Raw genomic sequence first — 13,747 nt, forward strand, 5'->3', positions numbered from 1 at the left:
TATAAATACTTAAAAGTGCACTATTTATGAAGTAGGCTGTTGTTGGGGACCGAGCAGAGTTTACACGAGGTGCCAGGAAAAAAACAAATACAAAGCTTGATGATAATGCATAATGCTTAACTGTCTTTTTCTCCTCCTTATAACACACAGTTCAATCCTTAACCCCCGACATAGAGAGGAGGTGGGCTGTAAGACTCTCTCCAGTGCAGGAAGAGGAGCTGTGTATGAGATGAATGTATGTTTTTCCATTAATTTCATTAGTACTACACTCTAAATCCAGACAAATCAATTCCCAATATGAGCCCCACGCTAAAAATATTACGTCACTACAACCCATGAATATGTTGTTTATAGCATCTTTTTGAGCATGGTTTATATTGCCCAAAAGAGGGCTGTTGTGTTGTAACAGGCAAAACATTTTAACAATAGAAGAACCATTTTCTGTCATATATAGAACCCTTAGAGCAAACGTTACACACATTAAGGTAAAACTGATCTAATTTTTATCTTTGTTCTGTTTGAAAGAGAGGTAAACAAAAAAACTAAAAAGGTATATAAAATTAATTATATACTTTTGTTTTCATTCAGCCAAAGCAGAAACTGTAAACTTCTAAAGTAACACTAAGATTAAATCTCATCTTTGTACACATCATGTTTTGAATAAATAAAGAAAATCAGAGAACTGACACAACACCTGGTAATTCCTGGTTACCTGTAAAAGTAGGAATAATCCATGTCTAAAGGAGCTGCTCCTGTGTGTATTTGTGTTTGAGAACTTTAGTAGCAGATGACTTACCTCTGTGGGTTTGATCATGTTTTTAAATCTATATTGAATTTTCTGTTGAAAAATATTTGTTCAGCTGAAGTTTAGTTTGAAGAAACGAGGAACTGAATCATGTGTCACATTTTGGGGAATGTACTACACTTGACACTTATCACAAACTGCATTTCACCCCACCCCCACCCACCTCACGCACCTCAAACTGATTTTTAAAAACAACAACAACAATTTCTCAATTGATGAATGGACCTGAGATACTTGGAAATAAAATGTGTTCTGTTTTTTCTTCCACCCTCCATCTGTCAGTGGCTGATAACAGGTATTAAAGCCTGGCTCAGTTCTCTGATCTTCAGGGAGTCCACAGTGCAACCGAAACAGGAACACTGTGTGTCTTGAAACAATTTTATATTTAGTTACATTTACTGTACCCTATTCTCAGAATATTTTACTGGACATGTGCATCACAGGACATGCAGTGGTTTGTTGCTTGAGGACAGAGGGTATGAGTGTCATCATCCTTTGAAGACACAGCTTGGACCACATTTTGGACTAGAGACCTGCTTTAATGTGGCACTCTCAAAAACAAGAGCCAGGATAGCATTTTGGCATCCAGAGATGTGTCCCAATAAAGGATGTGATATCACTATTGCCTGTATAGTTCCCCTTATATGTTCCTACACTTTGAATACATTTTCACGCTATACTTCATTTGAAACTTCATTCCTGTTCATTTTAACCAATTACAGTAAACAAAGACAGTGAGATACAAGACTGCTGTCATGATTTTACTGAGTTTTCATTCATTTGAATGAGTTTATGGATTTCCATCAAAGTCTTGTTTCCATAGAAATAAAATAAATCTACTATTTTAACATGTAGACACTGTGAAGTGTAATTTGGTGTAATACTTAGTTGCTGTGTCTTCAACTCAATATAAATTTTGTCATTTTGTAAAGGCTTTTGACAGAGTCTACTGAGGGCTTCTACAAGCATAAGTGCAGGTTAGTTGCAGGAACCATGTGCATTGGCAGTTAGAACAGAATTTTTTGTCATTGTAACATGTACATGTAGTAATAATAATAATAATAATAATAATAATAATAATAATAATAATAATCTGTGAGGAGTTGGTGTGTTCTCCCCGTGTCCGCGTGGGTTTCCTCCGGGTGCTCCGGTTTCCTCCCACAGTCCAAAAACACACGTTAGTAGGTGGATTGGCGACTCAAAAGTGTCCGTAGGTGTGAGTGAATGTGTGTGTGTTGCCCTGTGAAGGACTGGCGCCTCCTCAAGGGTGTGTTCCTGCCTTGCGTCCAATGATTCCAGGTAGGCTCTGGACCCACCGCGCCCCTGAATTGGATAAGGGTTACAGATAATGAATGAATGAATGAATAATAATAATAATAATAATAATAAATATAAAGATAAATGCATCTCAGAGGTCCCTCTGACTGGGCTTGAGACACTCCTCTTATTGGAGCAGGCTTTTCCCTCAAAAACAGGTAGTAATTGTGCACTGTAACTATAAATCATGCATCAAAATATATAATCATACTGATATTTGGCAAGGTACATACTCAGAAGTTATTTTTACATTCAACATTAGGTGTCTGATCACTGCTGCCCCCAGCGATACCATCCAAAATCTGCCGTCCACATACAACCCTGCTGAAAAAAACTTGCTAGCTTGAGCTGGTCATGCTGGATTAGCTGGTTGACCAGGTTATAGCTTAACCAGCTTACGGTATGTTTTCATTTGATTTTGATGGTTTAGCTGGATTAAAAGCATGATCAACCTGACCAAGCTAGAGAACCAGTATGGCCAACCTGGACCATGCCGGTTGATCCCCATGACCAGGCATGACCAGCAACAGGACCAGCACCAAGAAGCATGGCCCAAATCAAATGCAACATAGGCTATGCTAGTCAATATCTGGTTAGAACTGGTCTTAGGCTGGATTTTTCAGCAGGGAAGTCAAATCCTCAGTTGTTTATTAAGAAAGTGTAAAAATTTTAACCTGCTGCCAAGACCACTTTGGAGTGTTTGAATTGCATCTGTAAGTAAAAAATGATTAGTAGACAACACCTTGGTTACCAACAGTTGTGACCCTCTGGGCAGAACTGAAATTTATTCAGGAATATAAAATTATAACAGACTTAATGGTTTGCTGATGATGCATGTAGAGTTTATCAATATATATTGCTTTGCTTCCTCACACACTTTTACAGCCAAAACAGAACCTCTTTTAGCCAAAAGCACATTTCAAGTCCTCATAACGTTTTATAATTAAAGAGTCCTGTTCTGAGCTGAAACAAGTGCCTCAGCTGTCCTCTATTGTGCTACACATTCAGGCAATTGTATGCACCACACCTTCTTATATTGTCTACATGCACGCTTGATTGCAAAAACCTGACTTTATGTATTACACTGAACTACACTTTAGGCACAGTGGTGCAGCAGGTAGTGTCGCAGTCACACAGCTCCAGGGACCTGGGGGATGTGGGTTCAAGTCCGGCTCCGGGTGACTGTCTGTGAGGAGTGTCGTGTGTTCTCCCTGTGTCTACATGGGTTTCCTTTGAGTGCTCTGGTTTCCTCACATGGTCCTGTGAATGACTAGCACCCCCTCCAGGATGTATTCCTGCCTTGCACACAGTGATTCTAGGTAAGCTCCAGATCCACCATGACCCTGAACGAGATAAGGGTTACAGACAATGAATGAATGGGAATGTTACGCTCACTGAAGCTGGCTTTTGTTGAGTGTTTCCCTTTAAATCATCCAGGATAACACTCGTGAATTCGTTTTCTCTGGGATGTAGGAAGAAGGACATGGAACAGCAAAGGTTTACCAAAATAAAATGTTTATTTGCAAAGAGCTCTCTGGGAATGATGTCCACTCACTAGGAGTTCAAAAGACAAATCTGAAGATAATGTCACATACGCTAGTTTATATAGACAAACCCCACCCTGTGCAGAGGCATTGCATTCCAACCACAGACCTGTTTGAACCAGATGTGGTTTTAATGTCTCACTTTTTAGTTTGCTTTCTGCACTTCTGACCCCTGTTTACACTTTCTGTGCCTTCGTGTTTACCAAATTGTCACCTGTGCAGTGTTCGTTTCCTGTTGCCCTAGACCACTTTGTTCTGAATTTCCGTTCACTGTTTAGCTGCATCTGCCTTTCGTCACCCCACATCTTTTCCCCTGTTACTGCTAGTAACCACAGACTCTTATTCTACTAGCATTTGCAAGCTTTTGAATATAATTCTCAATACTGCTGCAGTGCTACTAATTTTTAATGCAAGCTTTGAATACACCTTAATTACTGCTGGCGTGATGCTGATGATTAGTGTGAACTTTTCTCACACGTCTTTGAGCAAAACCTGAGTATGTTGAACTTTAATTACACCACCGTTTACTTGAATTCAATAATATTTGAATGCAATCAGATCCTCATACCACTGTTCCAGCTTCTAGTGTAAGTCCTTCACAGAAGAGCAGACTGCACTTATACAACTTTTGGACATATATTTGCTTAGTATGTGAAAGATTATATATATATATATATATATATATATTGCTACTGATTTTTAATATGATCCTCTTCTTTCAATGTGAATTATGAACTGTACTATATCATACTGGTATCATACTTGATTTTATGCAATTTTCCCACTGTTTTCATCAAATCAAATGAACATTTGTATAATGCTTGTCTGGAAATGCCTAAGTTATGTTCCTGTGGAAGACGTAACTTGCTTTAAAAAACATAAACCCTTAAAATTAGACCGTCCAACCAGCAGCGGATGACGTAAAATTACTCTGCTATCCCATTGGCCGAGCCTCCACGCAGGAAAATAGATATTGTTTCTGGTAACGGACAAACTGACCCTTTCTTTCTCCGGGACTAAATCAGAAAGAGTGAAGATGCTGGTGTCTACACTGGTCTTTTTCCTCTCTCTCTGTGGAGAATTCGTTTCTACTCTTGGAGGTAACCAGAGGTGGAAAGAGTATTAAAATATTCTATTCCCGCGCATTTACTGTTACTTTGATGAGTTTAAAAAAGTACTCAAGGAAAAGTAAAAACAAGGGCATTTTAAATTTAATATATGTTACTTTTTACAGTGTGGGGGTCTCCTGTGTTGCGCAAAACATCTGGTTGCTTTTAATTAAAGGGATACTTTTGTTCATGTAGATGCCTGAAGATATATACGTGTGAACGTGATAATTAAAATAGATGAAACTATGTCTGTCCCAGCGCCGTATAAATAGAGTTGCGTCAACTCCGTTTATACAAATGGATCTTATTTCATTCATTCATTCATTCATTCATTCATTCATTCATTCATTCATTCATTCATTTATTTATTTATTTATTTATTTATTTATTTATTTTTTACGTAATGGTGGACCAAGGAGACCCTCAGTAGTTACTTCCTGGACGTTTTAGTCGCAGACACCAGCATACACCATCTCTCTCTCTCTCTCTCTCTCTCTCTCTCTCTCTCTCTCACACACACACACACACACACACACACACACATCACATAGAGAGAGTGTTCCGGTTCCCCCTCCTATCTTAATTCCTGAAGTTGCTGAATTTAAAGGTGTGTATTGTTTGTGCCACAAGTTGCACTCTAACGTTCATTTTCTCTATTAAAGCGTCTATGTGCGATATTTCACCTCTCTCTTGATAAACATTTAACTGTATAAACCATCAAAACGACACCTGGGATTAGTAAAAGAGTTTCCTCTTGCCAGTTTGTCATTCACATCACACTACACATTTATCTTATCTATTTATATTATATATATTAATTCTATTTGAAACCACAATATCAACATAACCCAATTGTGATGATCTTACATTGATTATTTCATTACATTTATTATTATCCATTATTAAAAGTTTTAGTCTTAAGGAGAGGCAAAGAGATTAATCACAGCAAACTGTGTGATTAATTACATATATACATGTTTTACTTGATTGCCTGCCCTAAAAATATAACAGGCCACGTTTGTACTGGATACAATGACACAATCATACAATTTTTCAGCACATGATGGCAATATTAATATGATATTTTCCCCATTTCTCTTTCAGAGAAACACTCCCTGTACTACATTTACACTGCCCTCTCCAAAAATGTGGATCTTCCAGGGATCTATGATTTCACAGCAATGGGTTTACTGGATGGTACTGAGATCGACTACTACAACAGTAAAGATCAGGTGAAGATTCCCAGGCAGGACTGGATGAGAGAGAAAATGCAGGAGGATTACTGGGAAAAAGGCACTCAGTCTCGCAAGAGCAAAGAGCAGTGGTTCAAAGTGAACATGGACATCCTGATACAGAGAATGAGACACAGTCACTCAGGTTAGTGACTTCTGTTGTTTTTCATTCCATTGTTGTAATTGTAATTTTCACTGTCTTCTTGATTTAAATAATTTGCAGATCTTCATGTTCTTCAGTGGAGAGTTGGCTGTGAGGTTGATGTCACAAATGGAAAAATAAAATATTTGAGTGGCATTGATGAGTACAGCTACGATGGATCAGAGTTCCTCTCCTTTGATGATGAAAACATGCGCTGGGTCGCTCCGGTTCCAGCTGCTGAGCCGACCAAAAGGAAGTGGGACGATGTGGCGATCCTGAACCAGTACACCAAGGGTTACCTGCAGAAGGAGTGTGTGGACTGGCTCACCAAGTTCATGGTGTATGGGAAAGAATCACTGAGACCATGTGAGATACTTCTTTAAAAATTCTTAACAGTTTATATTTCTTTCCTATTTTTTTTGTCTAAGTTACCTGAATCATGATTGAATGTTATTTTTGAAGTTATGTCGACTTTCAGAAAAGGGTACTGTACAGTTTTGTTCACCAAAGATGGTGTGAATGGTCTAACTGTGTGAGCTTGTGTGCAAAACCATTAGTATCGCTGCTTTCAGGCAAGAACTAATATAACTGCATTTTCAGAAAAACAGTCTCTGTAGTTCTACCCTCAAGGGTACATATTCGGTACCTTCAGTTAGGGAACATAATTGTACCATATTCTGTTACAATTACAGATTTTAAATTGTGTTGGTTTCATAAGCCCCATTGTACCTCCAGGATTCACGTCACAAACTCGCTGCAATTGGCTCACCAGGCGGGCCTCAGGGTTAATTTCTACTGATCCTCTGTCTCATATTTGGAGCTGCGTTTGGTCGTCGTCCAACCTGTTTCTCTCACAACTCTGGGCTCTGCAGATCATTGGCTCCCACACAGCCTTGGCTTCTCCTGCTTCTCTTCCTCCTGCTGTGACTAGCGTCCGTGAATCACGACCTTCGCTTCCATCATCAGCTTGTGTCTCTGAGCCCATTTCCCCCTTCTCTGGCTGAACAGCTATAAAACTGTTGTCATGCCTGGTTCCCCACTGCTCTGACTGTTACAAGCTCTGCAACTCTCTGGCTTATCCTGCTTCTCTACCTCCGCTGCTCGCATTTGGCCTTGAGCCTCCCATTTCCTCCTTCTCTGGTTGAACAGCCACGGGGCTCCAGTAAAGTGCACCGGGACTACTGCCTCCCCTTTGCTCAGGTACCTTCTCTTCATCTCTCGTCTCCACCCCTGCCTGGTCTTCATCTTTCTCATCTTCCTGTAAGGCATTGAGCCTAATGCCTTTTGTCTTTGCTGTCTCACAAGTTTTTGCCTTAAAAGGCTGCATTTGAAATGAATGATTTTATCTAAACTGCATTAGAAGCAGGCTGGAAAATTGCAGTATTTCTGCACATTACCAGGGCACTAATTCACCTACAGTGCATTTTGCATTTTTGAAAATAGTAAAAAAGAAAACGGGCAGCAACTTCTTCCCTCCGAATTGTACTTGTTAGACAGCATTGCACTCATTTAGACGCAGCCCTTCTCTCCTCTTCTTTTTTCTGTCTCTCCTCTCCTGTCCCTTCTTCCTCCTTTCTCCTCATCTTGGATGTCTCTACTCGTCATCCCAACCCCTCCATTTATCATCTATACAATCTCCCTTCATCATCCCACCTTCCCTACTCTGTACTGCCACCTTGGCAACTTCAACCACCCCTCCCCTCCCCCCACAAATCATTTTGTGTAGTTTGTTCAGTTTCTTATCAAGGCTTCCGATGTGTTTGTGCATGGCTTTCTGCGATGTCCAATGATCCGTGATTAATCGATCCATTGTAGAAAACATTCAATAATAAGTTCCTTCAGAGTTCCAAAGTACGTTCTGTGACTTGTTTAATGCATTATTCCTCAGTTTTCAGTAACAAACATGCGTTCTGAAGTATAGTCCAGTGTTTAAAGCAAGCTGTGTGTCATCTCTGTGTTTCCCTGCGGCTGTGTGCACATGAGGTCAGAGCACATGCAGCCCATGCTTGTAAACAATGTTTTGAATCATTGATTTGAATTTTCACTCAATTTGTGAACCGATTCACTCAATGAGTGAATCTACACTCAAACCATCGTGTTCCTCAAAGTGTCCAAACACCACACGGAGCACATAATTCATGAAATATCAGCGGATCTTTATAACACCGAACCACGACTCAGTTTGTTTCTTGAGCTTTGATTCCCAACGAGAGCATGTGCGTGGGGATGGTTACAAGGTTTGAACCACTGCATGCCCTTCGTGAGAATCACGAACACAGTGAACACAACACAGAAAGAGCCAGAAGTGTAAGCCGATCACAAAACCCTAACAAATCTACAGCAGACACCCAGGTCTTTGGAGATGACACTGTTAATGGGGTAACAGCTGTACTGACTGAGTACAAGACTGTGAAGAGGACTATTCACATGTTGGAAAGAATGACACTGTCAATCAGGAGTCTGAAGTTTTAAAAAGCGACTTTAATGACCTCTTTAACACACTCAGTAAGTTCAACATATGATTTTACATCAGTGACCTTTATCTGTAGGAGGCAACAATATGTTCTCAAGGTTCTCAAGGTTCTCTAAGGACGACCTGAGGGAGCAGCAGACACTGGACATGAGTGGCATTTACCAATTCTATCAGATGCCAGAGACACCAAAACCCCAAGAGGAATCCTCCATGTCCTCTACCCTCCCCCTCCCCCCCATATCACCCCACCTGAACCTCCCAGCAGCCATGGAGAAGCCGATATCAGCTGGGACAAGGATGTCACTTTCCCTGTCAGCCAGCCCTCAGGTGCAAAGAAGAACCACCCCAGCTTCTACTCCACCCTCATCTACTGCCACTTCCCCACTGCAGTCCCCCAGGCTGTCCCCTAAGAAAAATCACGCTCCATCACCACCTAGAGGCCCTCAATGGAAGAGACAAGCTACTCGACCCCCGGAAAGACAGCTTTGCTCACGGCCCCATCGCCAGCAGGAGCTCCACACAGCTCTGTCAGCTGATAAGTGCGAAGAAAAGTGATGTTTATCTGGTCCTGACTGCTGCAGTGATGATGTCAGCAGTGCATGTTTTCAAAACAAGTTTGGACCCTTGGTGTGTGTAATCTCTCCCATTCTAGTACTTATCAGAGAGAGAAAGAACATTTCAGGTCAGATTCTGTGAATGTAGCCAATCTACAGCATATAAAATGTGAGAAAAAGATTCTGTGGCAAAGGGCATGGGTTACTAAATCTTACCAAGGAACTACACACCATATTGGACTCTTTTGGTCTTTCACAGCATGTTACAGGGAGTTCATATTTTCATGGTCACACTGTGGATGTCGTTATCTCAGAGTATCAACATATCAGCCACTGTGAAGTGTGATTTGGCATTGTCAAATCATTACTGTGTGTTCTTTGATATGTGGGCCTCACCAGTCATCATGGGCAGAAGGGTTTGTGTTGAGAAAAGGATTATAAAAGTCTGCACAGCTATACTTTTCATGAGTAAAATTTGCACTACACCATGTGAACAATCCAACTCTGTTGATGATCTGCTGAATAGTTTTAATTCAAAAATTGTCAGTGTTATGGATGAGATTGCGCCAGTTAAAAGGAAGGCTATGTCCAAAAGAGGGAGTGTTGCAAGTCAGAATGCCGATGGCGTTAAATGAGTCTTCATATTCACAAAGAAATCTACAAAGATAGGCTATGTGAGTTTGCGTACTTTTTTAACACTAAAATCCAAAATATTAGATAAGCGATTAGTACATCTATATCCAACAACGGGTGTGTACCCTCTCCATCACCTCGTAAAGACTCCTTAGTTAAAATGTCAGAGTTCAGTACTGTAAACAGTGAAATTTTAATTGACACAGTTAACTTTATCTCAAACCATCCACTTGCAGTCACTACCAACCACATTTTTAAAGAGTGTGTCACATTATAGCACCAGACATACTCCACATTGTAAACACCTCACTCATGTCGGGGGTCTTTCCGAGCTCACTAAAAACTGCAGTTGTAAAGCTTCTTCTAAAAAAGAAAAGTTTAGAATCATCTCTGATAAGTAACTACAGGCCAAATTTTAATTTACCATTCATTGGCAAAATCATTGGGAAAATAATTTTGAGGAAAATCACTAGTTTTTTGTCCATAAACAGTAGCCTAGACAAATTCCAGTCCGGGTTCCGGTCTAATCACAGCACAGAGACTGCTCTAATCAAGGTCATTAATGACATCCACTTAAATACAGAGGCTGGAAAGGTATCTCTTCTATTACTTCTTGATGTCAGTGCTGCTTTTGATACCACTGACCATAAGATTCTTAAAAATAGACTCACAAACTGGGTTGTACTCTCAGGAGCAGTCCTGAAGTGGTTAGTTTCCTACCTGCAAGGCATGAACTACTTTGTAGAAATAGAAAATAATTTTTCTGAGAACATGCCAGTGACCTGTGGTGTCCCCCAGGGTTCTATTCTTGGTCCACTTTTATTTAATTCATATACGCTTCCTCTTGGCCAGATTCTACAAGACTATGGGCTGTCCTATCACAGCTATGTAGATGATACTCAGATTTACATGGCCCTGTCCCCAGACAATTCTGGTCCAGTGACTCATTAGTGCCTTGAACACATCACTAACTGGATGAGACACAACTTTCTGCAGCTGAATAAAGATAAAACTGAGATTATTCTATTTGGGAACTGCAGTGAGACACAGATTGGCTGCGTATCTGGACTCGAGAGCCCTCAAATCTAAAGAAATGACTCACAACCTTGGTGTATTAATGAACTCAGATCTCAGTTTTAGTCTCGTATTAAAGCGGTTACTAGATCAGCATTTTTCATCTTAAGAACATCAGTAAGAGATTTTCTGACTAAACCAGACCTGGAGAAACTTATCCATGCTTCTATTTCTAGCATTGATTACTGTAATGGTCTCTTAACTGGACTTCCAAAAAACACCATTAAACAGCTTCAGCTGATTCAAAATGCAGCTGCCAGCCTTCTCACTCAGAGCAAAAGAAGAGATCATATCACCCTCATCCTAAAATCCTTACACTGGAGACCAGTCTGTTACAGAATAGACTTTAAGGTGTTATTACTGGTCTATAAATGTCTAAATGGGGTAGGACAAGTGTATTTATCAGATCTGCTACAGAGATATGAGCCGAGCAGAGCTCTCAGATCTTTAGGAACTAGAGTTAGTCCTGCCTCAGGTCAAAACTAAACATGGAGAGGCAGCGTTTAGCTCCGGCACCGCTTTAGACACTTTTAAATCGAGACTGAAAACATTCCTGTTTGAGCAGCTACAGCTCGGTTTTAAAAACTCTGCACTTTTATTCTGTAACAGCACTTTAGTTCTTTTCTTTTCTTTTATAATTTTAAATTGTTTTAATTAATCATGTTTCTAATGTTTTCTTTTACTCTTTTTTATGTATTTCTTTTTATTACACTATTTTAATTGTTTTAATGGACTTTTTTTCTGTAAATCACCTAGAATTGCTCTTGTATGAAAGGTGATCTATACATAAACTTGCCTTGCCTATTGTCCACCACCCCCTGGTCACAAACAAGAACCAGTGAATCACACCCAGCACAAACTTTTTCTGTGTTTACCAGCCAACACACTGGGATGAAACTGAATGGTTAACATGCATTTACATTTACAGTATGACTCTGCTGCCTCAAAGGCAGGCACTAAGACAAAGTGAAATAACACGTTAGCTGCCTCAGAGGAAGCTGCAAAATATTACACAATACATTTCTGCTACCTCTGAGGCAGATTCTAAAGAAGTACATTCCTGCACACTTGGTTTATGATTTCTGCCTCCGAGGAAGCTGCAGAATGACATGCTGTCTCTGAGGCAGAGGCTAAGACAGAGATGAATAACATACTCTGCAGCCTTTGAAGCAGGTGTACAGAGAAAAAGGTATAGCATTGGATTGCTGCCTCTGCGGAAACTGCAGAATTAAACTGAAAATGATAGTCTGCACTTTGATCCCATATTTATAATTTAACTTAAACTCCAATATTCTGTGGTAGACAGATGCACACAGCAAATTCTCCAGTTTTAAATCAATACTATTATTATCGTTACACTTATATAGCGCCTTTCTAGACACCCAAGGACGCTTTACAATCTACACTGCTCAGAACGCTCAATTCACACACACACACTGGCGAGAAGCGGCAGCCAAACGCGCACAGCGTACTCTCAACCAGGAACGACCGTCCACCTGGAGGACTGCATCGGGCACTAGGGTTTAACCCAGGACAGAGCGCCAATCCATATCTGGGCTCACACATACAGACATTCATTCACACACCAGGACAGTTATTAGAGAAGCCAATTCACCTACCCTCCATGTTTTTGGACTGTGGGAGGAAACCGGAGCCCCCGGAGGAAACCCACGCAGACACGGGGAGAACATGGAAACTCCACCCAGATGGGACTTGAACCCAAGATCCCAGCGCTGGGAGGCGAACGTGCTAACCACCAAGCCACCGTGCCGCCCGTTAACTTAGTGTTAACTTAATACTGAGAGCGTTAAATTATTACACTAACATTGTTAATTTAACTGTAATAGTGTTGATTTCACACTGGTGAATTTACTGTGCAATTTGAACTTTATGAACATCAAAATATTTGTGGATCTGCCTAAATATATGACACCCTTTTTAGTAGAAAAAATCATGTACCGCTTTGTCTTTTTTTTTTTTTTTCTGTACACCTACTTCACTTGCATCAGAGTGTTTATATAGTGTTTTATTCCAATATCAACATTCTCTTTAGCAGCATCACGTCTAACAAATTATGAAACCAAACTAAGCATATAGTAATAAAATATAACAATTTGTTGCACATTTATTTCTTCAAAAGTAATTTCTGGCAGTCAGAACAGGCCAACAATGGAGCTAGGTGAAGTATTTGAAAATCTCCACCCAACATGTGCATCTCTGCCTGTTGGCAAATTGGTTCTTCCTTGAAGGCAGCTCTGCCTTAAGAACCATTTTGAGAAGTTATTTTTCACCAGCTCTAAGTGATGAGATGCACTGCTCTTGTGAAGGACCAAAACATACTTGTGTCCTAAAACAGCTAAATGGTGTCTCATACTTTCAGATTGTTGACTACAGCTGGTGTTTTACATATTACTCTAAGGAGAATTTTGTAAAAGCTTATTTTGAAATTAAAAACACATTTTCTGATGTGTTGTTTCTGTAGCTCCACCAGATGTTTATGTGTTTGCAAAGAAATCTCAAACTTCCTCAAAGAAGCTGACCCTGACCTGCCTGGCCACGGGCTTCTACCCCAAAAACCTGAAGATGAATCTGAGGAGATCCACCACTTCACTCCCTGATCATCTACTAACATCTTCAGGTGTCAGACCCAATGGTGATGGAACCTACCAGCTGAGGAAGAGTGTGGACGTCCAGGAGGAAGATACAGCAGGATACAACTGTTATGTAAAAAGCAGAGCCGTCCAAAGACCAATAATTATAGAATGGGGTAAGTACTTCTGTTTTACATGAATATTTATTATTAACCTTTCTTATTTGTGTTTTCCAAGTTTACCTAAATAAAATGCAACTATACTAAGTTTTAA

At 40.2% G+C, this 13,747-nt stretch overlaps 1 protein-coding gene across 1 annotated transcript; it reads left to right on the forward strand.

Annotated features, from left to right (window-relative positions):
• The first annotated feature begins 4,702 nt into the window (after positions 1 to 4,702).
• LOC136694907 (class I histocompatibility antigen, F10 alpha chain-like) lies at positions 4,703 to 13,673 on the forward strand. Its single transcript, XM_066668736.1, has 4 exons — positions 4,703 to 4,766; positions 5,880 to 6,152; positions 6,231 to 6,515; positions 13,366 to 13,673. Exons 1-4 carry the CDS (start codon positions 4,703 to 4,705, stop codon positions 13,671 to 13,673), a joined length of 930 nt encoding a protein of 309 aa, XP_066524833.1.
• Positions 13,674 to 13,747: the final 74 nt, after the last annotated feature.

Source organism: Hoplias malabaricus, chromosome 4 (assembly GCF_029633855.1).
Source record: "Hoplias malabaricus isolate fHopMal1 chromosome 4, fHopMal1.hap1, whole genome shotgun sequence".
Taxonomy (NCBI): Eukaryota; Metazoa; Chordata; class Actinopteri; order Characiformes; family Erythrinidae; genus Hoplias; species Hoplias malabaricus.

Bases quoted from the DNA above. Each gene is read 5' to 3' on its own strand.
- LOC136694907 (XM_066668736.1), top strand. From the start codon at position 4,703: ATGCTGGTGTCTACACTGGTCTTTTTCCTCTCTCTCTGTGGAGAATTC. The intron at 6,153-6,230 runs GTTAGTGACTTC...AATAATTTGCAG, and splicing joins AATGAGACACAGTCACTCAG to ATCTTCATGTTCTTCAGTGG. The intron at 6,516-13,365 runs GTGAGATACTTC...TTGTTTCTGTAG, and splicing joins GAAAGAATCACTGAGACCAT to CTCCACCAGATGTTTATGTG.